The 14,623-nt window shown below is 43.0% G+C and overlaps 1 protein-coding gene across 1 annotated transcript in view; it reads right to left on the bottom strand.

Annotated features, from left to right (window-relative positions):
- LOC136879324 (uncharacterized) overlaps nt 1-14,623 on the bottom strand; it is a 154,899-nt gene that overhangs the window by 48,582 nt on the left and 91,694 nt on the right. Inside the window, exon 6 of the mRNA XM_068228972.1 lies at nt 6,143-6,314. Coding sequence (XP_068085073.1) covers nt 6,143-6,314 — 172 coding nt within the window. The remainder of the gene's footprint in view (nt 1-6,142; nt 6,315-14,623) is intronic.

Genomic DNA, 14,623 nt, shown 5'->3' with positions numbered 1-14,623 from the left:
ATGATGAAACAGAAACATCCGAAAATAAAGGCGTGTTCTCTGAATTGATAGAGATTAGTGTTGATCTACATAAAGAATTCAAGATTCATCTCAGGCAATCGCCCGTGTTCAAAGGCATCTCCAACTCCGTTAAACACGCACTATTTGAATTCGTGTTGCAGATGAATCGCAACGAATTTTCCAAACAAGAAAGGTTGACTATACAGCAATAATCGTCAATGAAACAACTGGTGTATCTTGTAACTTTCAATTACTTATTGTGTTGCACTACATCGTTGATAGAAGGCCAGTAGAAAGTTCTTGGAATTTAATACAGGAGGCCAAAATGCTCATTCCATTTCAGACTGCATTTCAGTGAAACTGACCCTTTAGTTGGTGATCATCCAATAAAATTAACTGCCCAAATCTATGACGGAGCTTCTGTTATGTGTAGTGTATTATATGGTGTGAAAAAAATTAATCAAGGACAAGCATCCCAATGTGCATATTTTATCCATTGCTACGCTCACGAACTCGGTTTTATAATAATCCATGACAGCCTGCGTTTATTGACATTTCTTTTTTTTTTTTTTCTTTCTTCAAAGATCGAAAGTGTTGCACGAAACCAGGGACAAAAGATTGCCTCCGCTATCACTCACACGATGATATTACTATTCCGTTTAGTCAAAGATGTACATCAGAACAGAGAAGAATCTACTGAAAGCAACGACACCGTCAAGTTGCCTTTCGCCATTGAAAAAGCTGGAGCTTACAAGCAAACGCCTAAAGACAAGGATTTCATTTCCTGGCAAACATTTTTTAATAAGATAATGCCCCATGTGTACATAAATTTCTATCAGAATCAAAAGAGAATTACTGATCCAACTAAAGTAAAACAAGACATTCAGAATTTGGAAAAATCATACAGAAAATCAGGGACAATATGGATGGAATAATGAATGAAACTAATTCCTAAAGGGGTGAAACTTTGTCTTCTAAAAGACCGCCGATTGATGAGGACTATAGGAAAAGGGTCGCTCTGGAAGTGTGTAATGTTATCATTTCAGAAATAAAACCCGCTTTCAGTTTACTGTACACCTCACAGCTACCAACCCATTTGCAGACAAATATTTTGATAAATACATCAAAAGCTTTCCAGACTATGTGACGTACCCGGAGTGCCACGTTTGATAAAATAATATATAATCAACCATCTGCACAAGCTCTCCAAAAAAGAATGATAACTATGACGTGCCCAGAAACTGCCGCACACATAAACATTAACTGTGATAAATTGGATTATAACTTTCCTATAAATGGTTTCCATAGTTACCCATCCTAATTTAACATTAGATCTCCCTTGTATGGTGATTGGCCGCCAGTCCAGACCTGATGGCTCTAAAACAAAATTTATATTTCAAAGAGGGGCTCAAAACATTCCCAGGGGTAGGGTCATAGGATACAACCATTAAGTACTTTTCAGAGGAACAAGAATAATTAATGTGATCGGAATTAACTTTTAAAAAAGTAATTTATTAATATAAAGGATGATTTTTTTTTCAAATTAATAAAGAACTTAAATTTACTTCGCGAGGACTTGCAACGATTTGATCACCGGCTCATCTGGACTGCTCGTGAGGTACTGGATTTCCTGTTCATCTGGAGCTACTTCCGTGGTTGTAGATTTCCTTCTCATCAGGGCTGCTCATCTCGTCGTCGCAGTACCAGTTCTACCTGTTACGTGCGCCAATCAGTAGTTGAAGGACATATTATCTATACGTAACACTCCCTATTACACTAATATCCATAAGGAGAATATTAGTCCTGATAAAATAGACCACCATGAGTACATTGCTGTGGAGAGAATCCTAGATCGGAATTCTTCCAAGTTAACCAGAAAACTTTCTAGATATAAAATCCAGCTATACTTGAATAAGACTGAATAAGTCTTTTATCCGTTCAGACTGGAATAACTGACTACGAATAGTCTGAAGTTGTAACTCAATATGAGTTCAGACATAATTTAGCTGTGAGGCTCTAAGTGAAAATTGAAGTACATCAACTCTGCCGCTGTACTGAAGTATGTCTCTCGTTCTAATAGAACTGGGGTCAGCTGCTGCACTGATAGAAGTGGGGGTAAATGGACTGAGTATCTTTTATATATTTATCATAATAATGACTCACACTTGATAGATTGTCATGTGTTCCAATAAAATTGGAGTTCTGTCTCTCTCTACTCCTTGCATCATTACCTCCATCAAATCATGCCAAGTAGCCTCTTTTTCATAGGTGGAAATTTACCGCTTTCAAGTAGCACCCCTCGCTAACTTAAATGTAGGGACGTTGCCGTATTCATGGACAGTAGTACACGTTCCTTGGCCTACCTCTTACATAGATTTTCTAGAATCTTCCTTTGTCTGTGGCGTGTGCAGCTACCTGATGTCATTAGCGCTTGACGAATCCTCGCAAATCAATTTTAGAATACCTGTTGCAGTATGGTACCTCTATGAAAACACTCTTTCAGCTCTTGCTAACAGCTACCGTACACAATACTGTGATAATATGATAATGACAACGTGAAATATTAAAATAGCCCTATAAATATACATATATACAGAGACATAAAATGATGTAAAATGACCAGTACACCAATTCAAATTATTTACATCATATAAATGATATCGTTGTTCTGTAACGACCTGGACGATACAACTAGTATATCGATGAAATGACGAGCATATACACATTTCTAAAGAAAAGAAAAAGGAAGCACCGAGCTCGATAGGTGTAGTCGCTTAAGTGCGGCCAGTATCCAGTATTCGGGAGATAGTAGGTTCGAACCCCACTATCGGCAGCCCTGAAGATGGTTTTCCGTAGTTTCCCATTTTCACACCAGCAAATGCTGGGGCTGTACCTTAGTTAAGGCCACGGCCGCTTCCTTCCCACTCCTGGCCCTTTCCTATCCCATCGTCGCCATAAAACCTATCTGTGTCGGTGCGACGTAAAGCAACTAGCAAAAAAAAAAAAAAGGGAGCTGAAACTTTTCTATGCTAGGCCTATATTGAGAGCGGTATCAGATGCCGTTCTTTCGTTGATTCTGGAAGGTGAACTGTATGGTACTTTTGAAGAGACTATTAAAATCTTGAAGTGATCACATACCGAGAAAGAAGAATTATCGACAATCTGTACAAAAATCAGTCTGTAGTGATAATAACCGAGGGCTTTGGAAAAGAAGCAGCAATCCAGAAAGGAGGGAGGCAAGGCTGCAGTATGCCCTCCTCCTTCTTTACGATATTTATACAGAAACGGTGGTAAAAGAAATCAAAGAAGGATATGGAAAGGAAATCACAATCCAAGGAGCAGAAATCCGATTTTATTGTAATTTTTCCTGAGTCTGCAGAGGATCTAGAAATATTACTGAATGGATTGGATACAGTGTTAGGGAAGCAGTACAGGATAAACTAAAATAAACCCAAAACAAAAGTATTAGAATACAGTCGAATGAAGTCAGGCGATGCAGGAAATATTACACTAGGAAATGAAGTATTGAAGGAAGTAGATGAATACTGTCACTTCGATAGTAAAATAACTAACGACGGCAGAAGTAACGAGGACATAAAATGCAGATTGGCAAAATGAAGGAAGGCCTTTCTTAGAAAAAGAAATTTGCTTACTTCGAACATTAATATAGGAATTAGAATGATGTTTTGTTTCCGTTTGTAGTGGGGCATTGTATGGAAGTGAAACATGGACGATAACTAGTTCAGAAAGAAAGAGAACAGAAGCTTTTGAAATATGTTGTTACAGAAGAATACTGAAGGTGAGATGGGTAGATTGAATCACGAATGAAGATATACTGAATCGAACTGGCGAGAGATCTATTTGGCTATATGAGACGAGAGGAAGAGATAGAATGATAGGACATATATACCCTATCTTAAGACACCTAGAACTTGTTCATTTGGTTTTTGAGGGAAGTGCAGGCGGTAAGAACTGTAGGGTATGAATATGAGGGGCCGATTAGAGTAGATGTATGATGTAGTTGTTACTCTACGTTAACATCAAACAATTCTATGGACTGATGACTAAAATACACATGGCTGTCTCAACGTCGGAAGCGGAGTGGTGACATTTCTTAATGAATACAATGAAGGAAGAAAGATTAAGTTCCTTAGGAATGCTGTCGCGTGAGAAGATATTTGAGAGCAAGTTTGCGAGCTTAAATGCAAAGTTGATAGACATATCTGCCAACGAGAAAGAACGGAAGATGGACTTTCAATATCGCTCTTATTAGTTCAGTTGAAGGTGTCGTTCGAGGTTTTGGAACAAATTCTTTTGGTGAGTAAGCCCTCAACGGGGTCCACTCAGCCTCGGGAGGTCAACTGAGTAGAGGTGGGTTCGATTCCCACCTCAGCCATCCTGGAAGTGGTTTTCCGTGGTTTCCCACTTCTCCTCCAGGCGAATGCCGGGATGGTACCTAACTTAAGGCCACGGCCGCTTCCTTCCCTCTTCCTTGCCTATCCCTTCCACTCTTCCCATCCCTCCACAAGGCCCCTGTTCAGCATAGCAGGTGAGGCCGCCTGGGCGAGGTACTGGTCATACTCCCCAGTTGTATCCCCCGACCAAGAGTCTGAAGCTCCAGGACACTGCCCTTGAGGCGGTAGAGGTGGGATCCCTCGCTAAGTCCGAGGGAAAAACCGAACCTGGAGGGTAAACAGATGATGATGATGAGTAAGCCCTCCATATATTTTCTTCATAAAATTTTTTATGAGAGTTTGTAAACTTGTTTGATTATATGGATTAAAGTAAATATTTATAATTCTTCCTCATTTTCTAATTTTGCATCCGTTGATACTTCACTTTCACCAGTCGATCGCCTACCCCAATCTGAGCCATTGGGAATTCTCCTGAAACGCGCTTTGTCGGAGTTTCCTCGAAACTTGCAGTGTTCCGTATTATTGGTCTATCTCCGTTAAGTCACTTTGACAAAGTCTGTTCCATAATTATGCATTTAATCCGTCTGACCGAAAGCCACAGTGAAGTAATATCGTGAGCTATAACATGTTGTTACGATCGGTAATGCATTTAGTAATAATTTCATGTAGCTGTCCGGTTCCATGGCTAAATGGTTAGCGTGCTGGCCTTGGGTCATAGGGGTCCCGGGTTCGATTCCCGGCAGGGTCGGGAATTTTAACCTTAATTGGTTAATTTCTCCGGCACGGGGGCTGGGTGTGTGTGTCGTCTTCATAATCATTTCATCCTCATCACGACGCCCAGGTCGCCTACGAGCGTCAAATCAAAAGACCTGCACTTCGCGAGCCGAACATGTCCTCGGACACTCCCGGCACTAAAAGCCATATGCCATCTCATTTTCATGTGGCTGTTCCTAACCGAGTGCAGCCCTTTTAAGGCAGACCCTCCGATGAGGATGGGTGGCATCTGCCATGTGTAGGTAACTGCGTGTTGTTGTGATGGAGAATAATGGTATGTGTGGCGTGTGAGTTGCAGGGATGTTGGGGAAAAGCACAATCACCCTAGCCCCCGAACCACTGGAATTAACCAACGAAGGTTAAAATCCCCGACCCGGCCGGGAATCGAATCCGAGACCCTCTGAACCGAAGGCCAGTACGCTGACCAATCAGCCAACGAGTCGGACATACATGTAGTGAAAACGTATAAAGCCTTAGTACCGAAAAACGTACGATTCGAAGTCTTTGTAACTGTGTCCGGATCTTTGTCGTGCCAGAGGCACTGCTGAAGTCAAGGAGTGTAAATACAGTAGCTTGTATTTCGTACGTTCCTTGTCTGATGTCCTCAGTTGCTTTAAGTAAGGCAGTTGCAGTGCTATTGCCATTTTTCAGTCATACTAGAAGGGAGTGACAGTGCAGGTATTACAGTATTTGAACATGCCATGTCAGTTCTTGCTTGGAAACATTCTCATACCACTCTTTTGTCTCATTACAAACTCCACTGATATCATTTCACCAAGACATTCATTTTTCCCGCCTTTACACAAATTTGTACAAAGGCATTGCTTTATTTTTCCGTTTCAGCATATATATCATGAACCTGGTTACTGGTCTATACTGACTCCTGGTAGGAATTTTATTTATTGTTTATAACAATATGTTACAAGTAAAAATAATTCGAATAAAATACTTACTCCTTCTCAAGGTGTTTGTCATAAATTGCTTTTAGCTCCATATACTTTTCAGTTTCTGGTGGGCTGTCATTGAGAACATTTTCCAAATATGAGCTCCATACACGATCCCAAAAACTCCGTTGTATCCATGATTCTATCACTTTTACATCGATCGAATCACCCATGAGGCAAGCTAAATCAAAAACAAAGAAGCACAACTTTTAGAATTAACCAGAATCCGTGAAAGTTCACAGATCGTTAAATGAAAATCTTTTGATTCACTTTGAGATGTGTGCAACATCACACAGTACCTCTGACAAACATAAATATGAGATTCGGATGAAAACACTCTTATGGAAGTGGAGATAATAGGAAATAAAATGCGGAAGGTTATTGACGTCAGAAAAGTTGGATGGCGCAGCCACGCGGTAGAATGTTGAAGCTGCAACATAGTGACTGGTGAGATTTATTTACATGGCGAAGCATTGACGTCGTGATGGAAACAGAAAGAAAATTGTCAAATTTCAGGAGGTACTGCTCTGTATACGGTTGCAAATCGTATAAAACGGATGCGAAATCTGTTCACTACTTTCCTGTACAAAAAGTTCAGAGAGAAAGATGGGTTTCCGCGCTGTCAATTGGAAAACGCGTTACGCGATATATGACAGTGTGCAGTCTGCATTCTTGTGAAGACGACTTCTTTCCACGGCGTAGGTATCGGTACTGTTTATTGTACTCATTGATACTTATTGTCTCTAATTTGTATTCACAAAGATTTAGCTACATCAAAAATACTGATAAACTTGTAGCCTAATACTTCTGTGCCGCACATAGAATGTAATCCGCCCTTTGTAAACTTCTTCATATGTGTAACAGCCGACAGTAAATTAACTATCTACATGTGAGTAATATCTTTAACTGGTAGTAATTAAGCGCTGCATTTAATATGTAGTATTTTTCCATCATAAATTAACTTTTTTTGCTATTTGTTTTAAGTCACACCGACACAGATAGGTCTTATGGCGACGATGGGAAAGGAAAGGTCTAGGAATGGGAAGGAAGCGGCCGTGGCCTTAATTAAAGTACAGCCCCAGCATTTGCCTGGTCTGAAAATGGGAAACGACGGAAAACCACCTTCAGGGCTGCCGACAGTGGGGTTCGAACCCACTATCTCCCGGATGCGAGCTCACAGCTTCACGATCCTAACCGCACGGCTAACTCGCCCGGTCATCTTAAATTAGAAGCCATAACCTAATTATTTGGTAGAATTGGACAAACCAAGTATTCTTCAACCCCAAACAGCTGTGGCTGTAGAGGTTATAGTACTCTTAAATTATAATTTTCCAACTTTGGTCTACATATTCTGTAGGTAGTTATAATTTTTATACTTATTATTGTCGGTTCTAAGTTCTAAATTTTGTGCTGATGGTAAAAATGGAAGAACATTAAGTTTATGTGGGCTGTTCCAACACAAGCCTGTATAAAGCCTAGGATTTATTTGCTTTACAACATTTACTTAGTAGAATTATTATTTTCTTTCTTCCCCAAGATTACAGTTTATAAAACAGGTAACTCCCCCGTCACCTGGCTAAGGCTTTGGCATGGACCAAATCAACAAGAAATTACTCCATAACCTCTAATAGTGGAAAATTACAGTAGCTTAACTGTTAAGGTGAATCAGCGTGTCAACGGTAACATTTCTCTGACAAACCCTCTTTACATATACAGTTCCACTTCACATTTTCACCCCCTTGTTCAAGACAACATTAACTTTGTGTGGTTTTGAATCGATGTGGCATGATTGTAAACACAACGCTACAACACCAGTTTCATCTTCGGTTTCAAACTTTTTACCTACACATATCAAGTAATTACGCTTGAATATTTCTTTCCCTTCCACCAATGGACGCGTGAAATCTCCGACAACTCTCAACAGTTGCGCATACGACACCAAAGACATTTTGAATACTTAATAAATCCTACAGACACACACCCGATCACTGTCATGTTTACTTCCCGTCACTATCTCGCCGCCATATTGGAAACAGCTTACCGTAAGCCCCTCCCCCGTTTCGGACGTCAATAAAGCACATGAAGCACACAGCTAGATCATAAATAAAGTTCAGGGGTAAATGTATCAACTGAGGCTTTCAAAGGCCAGCGTTACAAATGATGATAGTGTTTTCCGAGCTTGCAGGGCATGGTCCAGGAACATGTGATGGTCCCGACGTTTCACCGAAGACTGCCTTCGGTATTATCAAGCGTTCCGACTGACTTCGATTGCAGCGAAGCTCATAGTGGAATGAGGATGTGTTGATGATGATGATGATGATGATGATGATGATGCAGTTTTCATTACCCAACCACTTCGATAGCAGCGTAGCTCACAGTGGAATGAAGATGTGTTGATGATGATGAAGAAGAAGAAGAAGTTTTCATTACCCACCCTGAGGGGGTGGGGCGGGCCACCTAGAGGTTTACGCCCACTCTCTGGCCATGATATGCAGGCGGGTTGGGGAGATATACTGGAAGAGGGAGGTGGGTAAAGATAGTTAAAAATGAAGGAGACAGAAGAGGAATTTATGGCCAGCAGGCTAAGTTTTATTTAATTGTCATATGATTACAATATTGTTTAGACAAGGTGCATAAGTATATTCCTAAGGTACCGTACGAAGGGTGGCAAAGTAGGTAGTCGCCACTCATGATGATGATGATTAGCGTAATGAAAACATTCCTAAAAGTAGGGTAGGCGTAACCATAATGTTCCCATTAGTAGCTTAATGTATGACATTATTAGAATATTGTTTTTGAATATAAAACCAATATAACGTCAGCAACATTAAATTGTTTACAGAAATTTCAGGTTAAAACAGGTGTTAGATGACTGTCAATCCGTTCAATGTATGAAATAATCAGGTATGATATTAAATAAGTGAACATCAACCTTTTTAGAATTCAAGGGGGAGGGGCAGGCGCACCCCCTAGCCGGGGGGGACCCTTGCGGGCACCCATGTATATGATAGATGAAATTGTCTCTATTTATGACATGATGAGGTAAATACTTAATTTCGATTATTTCCTCATTTTAAATTCCGCGTGGAAAGCAAGGAGGCTCATAGGACAGTGTGGGGAGGTCGGGCACATGACCCTGTGCCCTTAAAGAGCAGCCACCACTGACCTCAATGATGGGATTTCCATAGGCCCGAATATAGTAACAGCACACACCAGGAAATAAATGGGCAGAAGTAACAAAAGAACGGTCATGAACTTGTCTACACGAGACTTATGAATATAAACAAGAGAAGGATCAAGGTGTGGTCTATAGATATTAACTGTACTGCCTATTAGTCACCACTGATCTGCATTTTAGGCAGTCACCAAGCTCGTTGCTTACCTAGTCATTCCTTAAATAATTTCGAAAACTTAGAAAATGTACCGAATTTATCCCTTGCTAAGTCATTCCAATCCCTAACTCGTTCTCCAATAAACGATTATTTGTACCAATTTATCATCCTGGTCATAAGCTGGAATAATGGGCACTATAATCATGGGGCTAAACCAGTATGGACACCTAGAGCACCGAGTGATTTTAGGTTATATATTGAAACCGTACAGTGTCCTGCACAGCTCATGGGAATGATAAGTGCCTTTCTACTTCATTAAAATCACTCCTAAAGGTCGCGTCATTGGTAGTAGTATGGGCGATGGGGATCGAGCGGCGTCCGGCCAGAACGGAACCCGCGAAAGAGCGCCTGAAAAACAAAGGGGAGACAGAGCAAGAGCCAAGTCCCCGCGGAAATACCCTCTCAACTTGCAGAGAGAGCTAGAAGAGGACGCGATGCTGGAGTAGTCAGATACGCCCCGAGGTGTGGCTTAGCTTCCCAGGGTTCCAAACTAACATAAGGAACTTCCGGTTTTTTATGCACGTGTCACGGGTGCCAACGTTGGATTTTGGCGCGTAAAAATGGGATGATATTTTGATCCAGACATAGGGGAATTATGTGAGACACACCATTGAATAGACCGGAATTTTCTGCGGTTCCCAGACTAAAAATATGTAATAACTTATTCAGGGGAAGAAATGAGGTCACCAGCTGCCCAGATGTAACATATCGCTAACACATGTGAATACAACAGCGTCACCCAAGCTAAGAGTCGCGCTCAAAAGATGACTCCACCTCCCAAGGGACGCTATGAATTAATCAAAGGCGGGAAGCAAATTGCATAAAAACTGCCGATCGTAGGTCCAGCACGCCTTGCGCAAATGAAAGAGGAGACAGAGGGCGACAAGATGCACTATTTAAATGTCTTCAATTCTTGGTATGAAAGGAGCTCTTGTCCTTAATGAACCGTGAACGTTTACGCCCCCAGGCTTCCGGCGGGCAAAATGATATAGGCCGGGCTGGCCATCGCAGAAGACAGTTGTTTCTTTGCGGGTCGTTGAGAAGGACACTGTGTCCCGCGGTGCTCCAGTTTACAGTCCGAACCCATCGGCCGCCCACTAAGAGTTATTGTGTCCATCGCCGCTGTGTAGTACAAAGCCTTTGTGAAGTGTAACGGGAGGCCAAACGAGCCTAGGTGAATTGTCTCTGTGCTGCGTGTCAAACTAGTTAACCCGCGAGCATACTTTACAAACAAGTAGCAGAATACGGCTGAGACAGTGCCGGCTTTAATGAGTCAGTGAAATTCACAATTTGGTATCACCCAAAGTGTTACTCGGAATCAGGGTGCTCGAGTCTCGTGAGCCACCCGATCCCTGCTGTGAACGCGCCCGCCGTGATTTGAAAGACCGTCTTATTCGTGGTGTAAACTCTGGAAATAGAGGCCGTGTGACGAGTGTAAAGTGTTACCCATTTTGGATTACTGTAAGATTTCAGCTGTGAACGAGTTCCCCAGGATGTCGGACTTGTATGGACCAGGGATGAAGGACTGCACGCCCGACACCAACCGTGGGGTCATGCAGCACTAAGCTTCACCATGGGTCTCCCGTGGAAGGAGAAACAACGGCCACCAAACAGATGAGTGATGTCCAGATCTAATTTCTTAAGCATGATAATATAACCGGGGGATAGGATTAGCTTTCTTTTGTAAATATCAAATGTTGTAAGATAATGCATGTCCAAATACGGAAATTTTATTGATCTTTATAATGTTGGAGTAAATTCAAGGGAGCTAAATTCCCGAGCGACTCATTTTTTTCCCTTAATGATTAGCTTATCGTGAGGGTTATATTTTTAGTAATATGTAGAATGTCCTAGCAAATATGGGAACAAGGTTAGGAGAATATTTGAGTTTCCCTTAAGGGTGGCTGGAACAATAATGCTGGCGAGCAGGGAGAACCATGTCAAAATGTTGGTAGTTACTGTCCCACGTGGCTGTCGTATATGCCGGGGAAACTCATGGGTCAGTCAGACGATGCATGCCTAGCTTACACATATAATCAGTGCATGTACAGCAAGAGAGAAGAAATCCCGACCGGGAGAGGTATATGTTGTGTTATTTAGGTAGGTGTGAGGGACCATGTGCAAGTCTCCCGTGATTTTTGATTAATTGGCCAGAATGGTTTGGAGTGTTTTTTTAATCTATAGCCGGGGTGAGACCGAGAGGCAGGAGTCCCTAATTTTTGGTCAGAAGATTTAAATATAGGTATATTTCCTGTGGTAGGAGCGAGGAGTATGGAAAGGTGGACTGGGGAGCCATGAGAGCCCTATGCCCAAGGGAAGAAGATACGCGATATGAGACGTAGTGAGAGGGCCGAATGCCCGAGGAATTTACGATGAAATGAGTTAGAAGTGATCGTGCCCACAGTCGACGTTCAGCGGTAATAATGAGAAGGGAGAGAATAAAAGAGTATTTCATGGGAATTCCACGATAATATGAATAAACAAATGAAGTGGGCCATGGATATATGTCCCCGAGATGAGAAGGGTGGACGTGTGAGGGAGAGAAGAATCTGGCGTGGCCAATGAATGAGAAATGGTCGTGCGAAGTGAATGGTCACCCTTCTTTTTTTGTGTGTGAATGTCTGGCTCTCGCCTTCCTGACAGAGGGATCCCGTTGTATTATTGTATTAAGACTTGGGCTCTGGGTCTCCACCGTGCTCTTCTGTTTGGTTTAAATGGCTTAGCTAAGAATACTTGTATAATGATAATATCACGGTGATTTTAAAAGGTATTTAATAAATGAGTAGGGATCTCCCCCAGATATCCGGTGATATGAGACTATAGCTAGCCTAGGGATTTCCAGAAATCCACAGTACCTCTCGGTCGGGAGTCGGCCAGTTCGACTCTGGATTATGATGGCGCACTTGAGCGAGCTGCCCCAGGCTTGTGTCTTGGGCCGGAGGCAGTGATAACCATGCTGTTTCTTTCTAGGAAGGGCTCTCCTTTATGCATGAAGTGTATATATCCATATATCTGTGTATGTTTCGTAATTATGTGCATATATTTTTGAGTTCAAACAGAACCTATGTGCACGTTGCGTGGTCTTGGTGATAGATGAGGAGTCCGGGATTTAGCTAAATGGTATGTGTCTTTGTTTGTGTATCATGCAAATGTTTCTTTTAATATGATAATTATGTAGCGTAGGCCCCGGTTATGTTCGTGCTAACAGGAAGTAATATGTGAATAGGGACATCAGATCATCTCACGGTGTGATCAACAGAACAATATAAAAAAATCATGAACGGTCTGAACTAATGAAGAAAGATGAACGATAGCAAATCGCAAAACCTCAATCATACCGTTATGCAGACGACGCCCATGGGCGATTCATATTTTAAAGGGATCATTATTTTCTTTTCCTCCCATATGTGGAGAGTTCATTGTATAGAGCTGTGTCAATTTCTTTAATATGTCATATTTGAATAAATTCGTATTCGTAACCCCTATTTTATGATTCTTGTCATTTGTAGCAGTGCTAAGCAGTATCCAATAGGCATTTGAACCCAGAGATCCTACTTTCATATTATAGACATAAGGCTCCATCTTAAGTATTTGTTTTTTTTTCGAACGTACCACTCCCCAAGTGCTCGTGCTGCCGGGCAAGCACAGAAAGTAGGAAGGGAAGCGGTTCGAAGCCCGTTAGGCAATTCGACCCGCTCTTCAATCCAATCTCATCCGTAGGTGTTTACCCCGTTACGTGGAGACATTCTTATGCGTGGGTCATCCATTCGAGGCCCGGAAGGTTGTAATATATATCTCTCTGACCTACGCATGTCTCATTGACAGGGTGTGGTATCATGCCATGTGTGGCTGCTGCGGAATATTCGCCATGCTCTCACGTTGGATACGAACTCTCATATGCAACATACACTGACTGACAGAGCAAATGCAACACCAAGAAGGAGTGGTCAGAACTTTAAGCCAATTGCAGGGTAGACTGACGTCACTGAGGTATGCTCATGATGTGAAATGCGCCGCTGTGCTGCGCACGTAGCGAACGATAAATGGGACACGGCGTTGGCGAATGACCCACTTCGTACCGTGATTTCTCAGCCGACAGTCATTGTAGAACGTGTTGTCGTGTGCCACAGGACACGTGTATAGCTAAGAATGTCAGGCCGCCGTCAACGGAGGCATTTCCAGCAGACAGACGACTTTACGAGGGGTATGGTGATCGGGCTGAGAAGGGCAGGTTGGTCGCTTCGTCAAATCGCAGCCGATACCCATAGGGATGTGTCCACGGTGCAGCGCCTGTGGCGAAGATGGTTGGCGCAGGGACATGTGGCACGTGCGAGGGGTCCAGGCGCAGCCCGAGTGACGTCAGCACGCGAGGATCGGCGCATCCGCCGCCAAGCGGTGGCAGCCCCGCACGCCACGTCAACCGCCATTCTTCAGCATGTGCAAGACACCCTGGCTGTTCCAATATCGACCAGAACAATTTCCCGTCGATTGGTTGAAGGAGGCCTGCACTCCCGGCGTCCGCTCAGAAGACTACCATTGACTCCACAGCATAGACGTGCACGCCTGGCATGGTGCCGGGCTAGAGCGACCTGGATGAGGGAATGGCGGAACGTCGTGTTCTCCGATGAGTCACGCTTCTGTTCTGTCAGTGATAGTCACCGCAGACGAATGTGGCGTCGGCGTGGAGAAAGGTCAAATCCGGCAGTAACTGAGGAGCGCCCTACCGCTAGACAACGCGGCATCATGGTTTGGGGCGCTATTGCGTATGATTCCACGTCACCTCTAGTGCGTATTCAAGGCACGTTAAATGCCCACCGCTACGTGCAGCATGTGCTGCGGCCGGTGGCACTCCCGTACCTTCAGGGGCTGCCCAATGCTCTGTTTCAGCAGGATAATGCCCGCCCACACACTGCTCGCATCTCCCAACAGGCTCTACGAGGTGTACAGATGCTTCCGTGGCCAGCGTACTCTCCGGATCTCTCACCAATCGAACACGTGTGGGATCTCATTGGACGCCGTTTGCAAACTCTGCCCCAGCCTCGTACGGACGACCAACTGTGGCAAATGCTTGACAGAGAATGGAGAACCATCCCTCAGG

This window comes from Anabrus simplex, chromosome 8, assembly GCF_040414725.1.
Source record: "Anabrus simplex isolate iqAnaSimp1 chromosome 8, ASM4041472v1, whole genome shotgun sequence".
Classification (NCBI taxonomy): Eukaryota; Metazoa; Arthropoda; class Insecta; order Orthoptera; family Tettigoniidae; genus Anabrus; species Anabrus simplex.
Note: the sequence above shows the minus strand (reverse complement) of the source record. Positions and strands in the feature narration are given on the sequence as shown.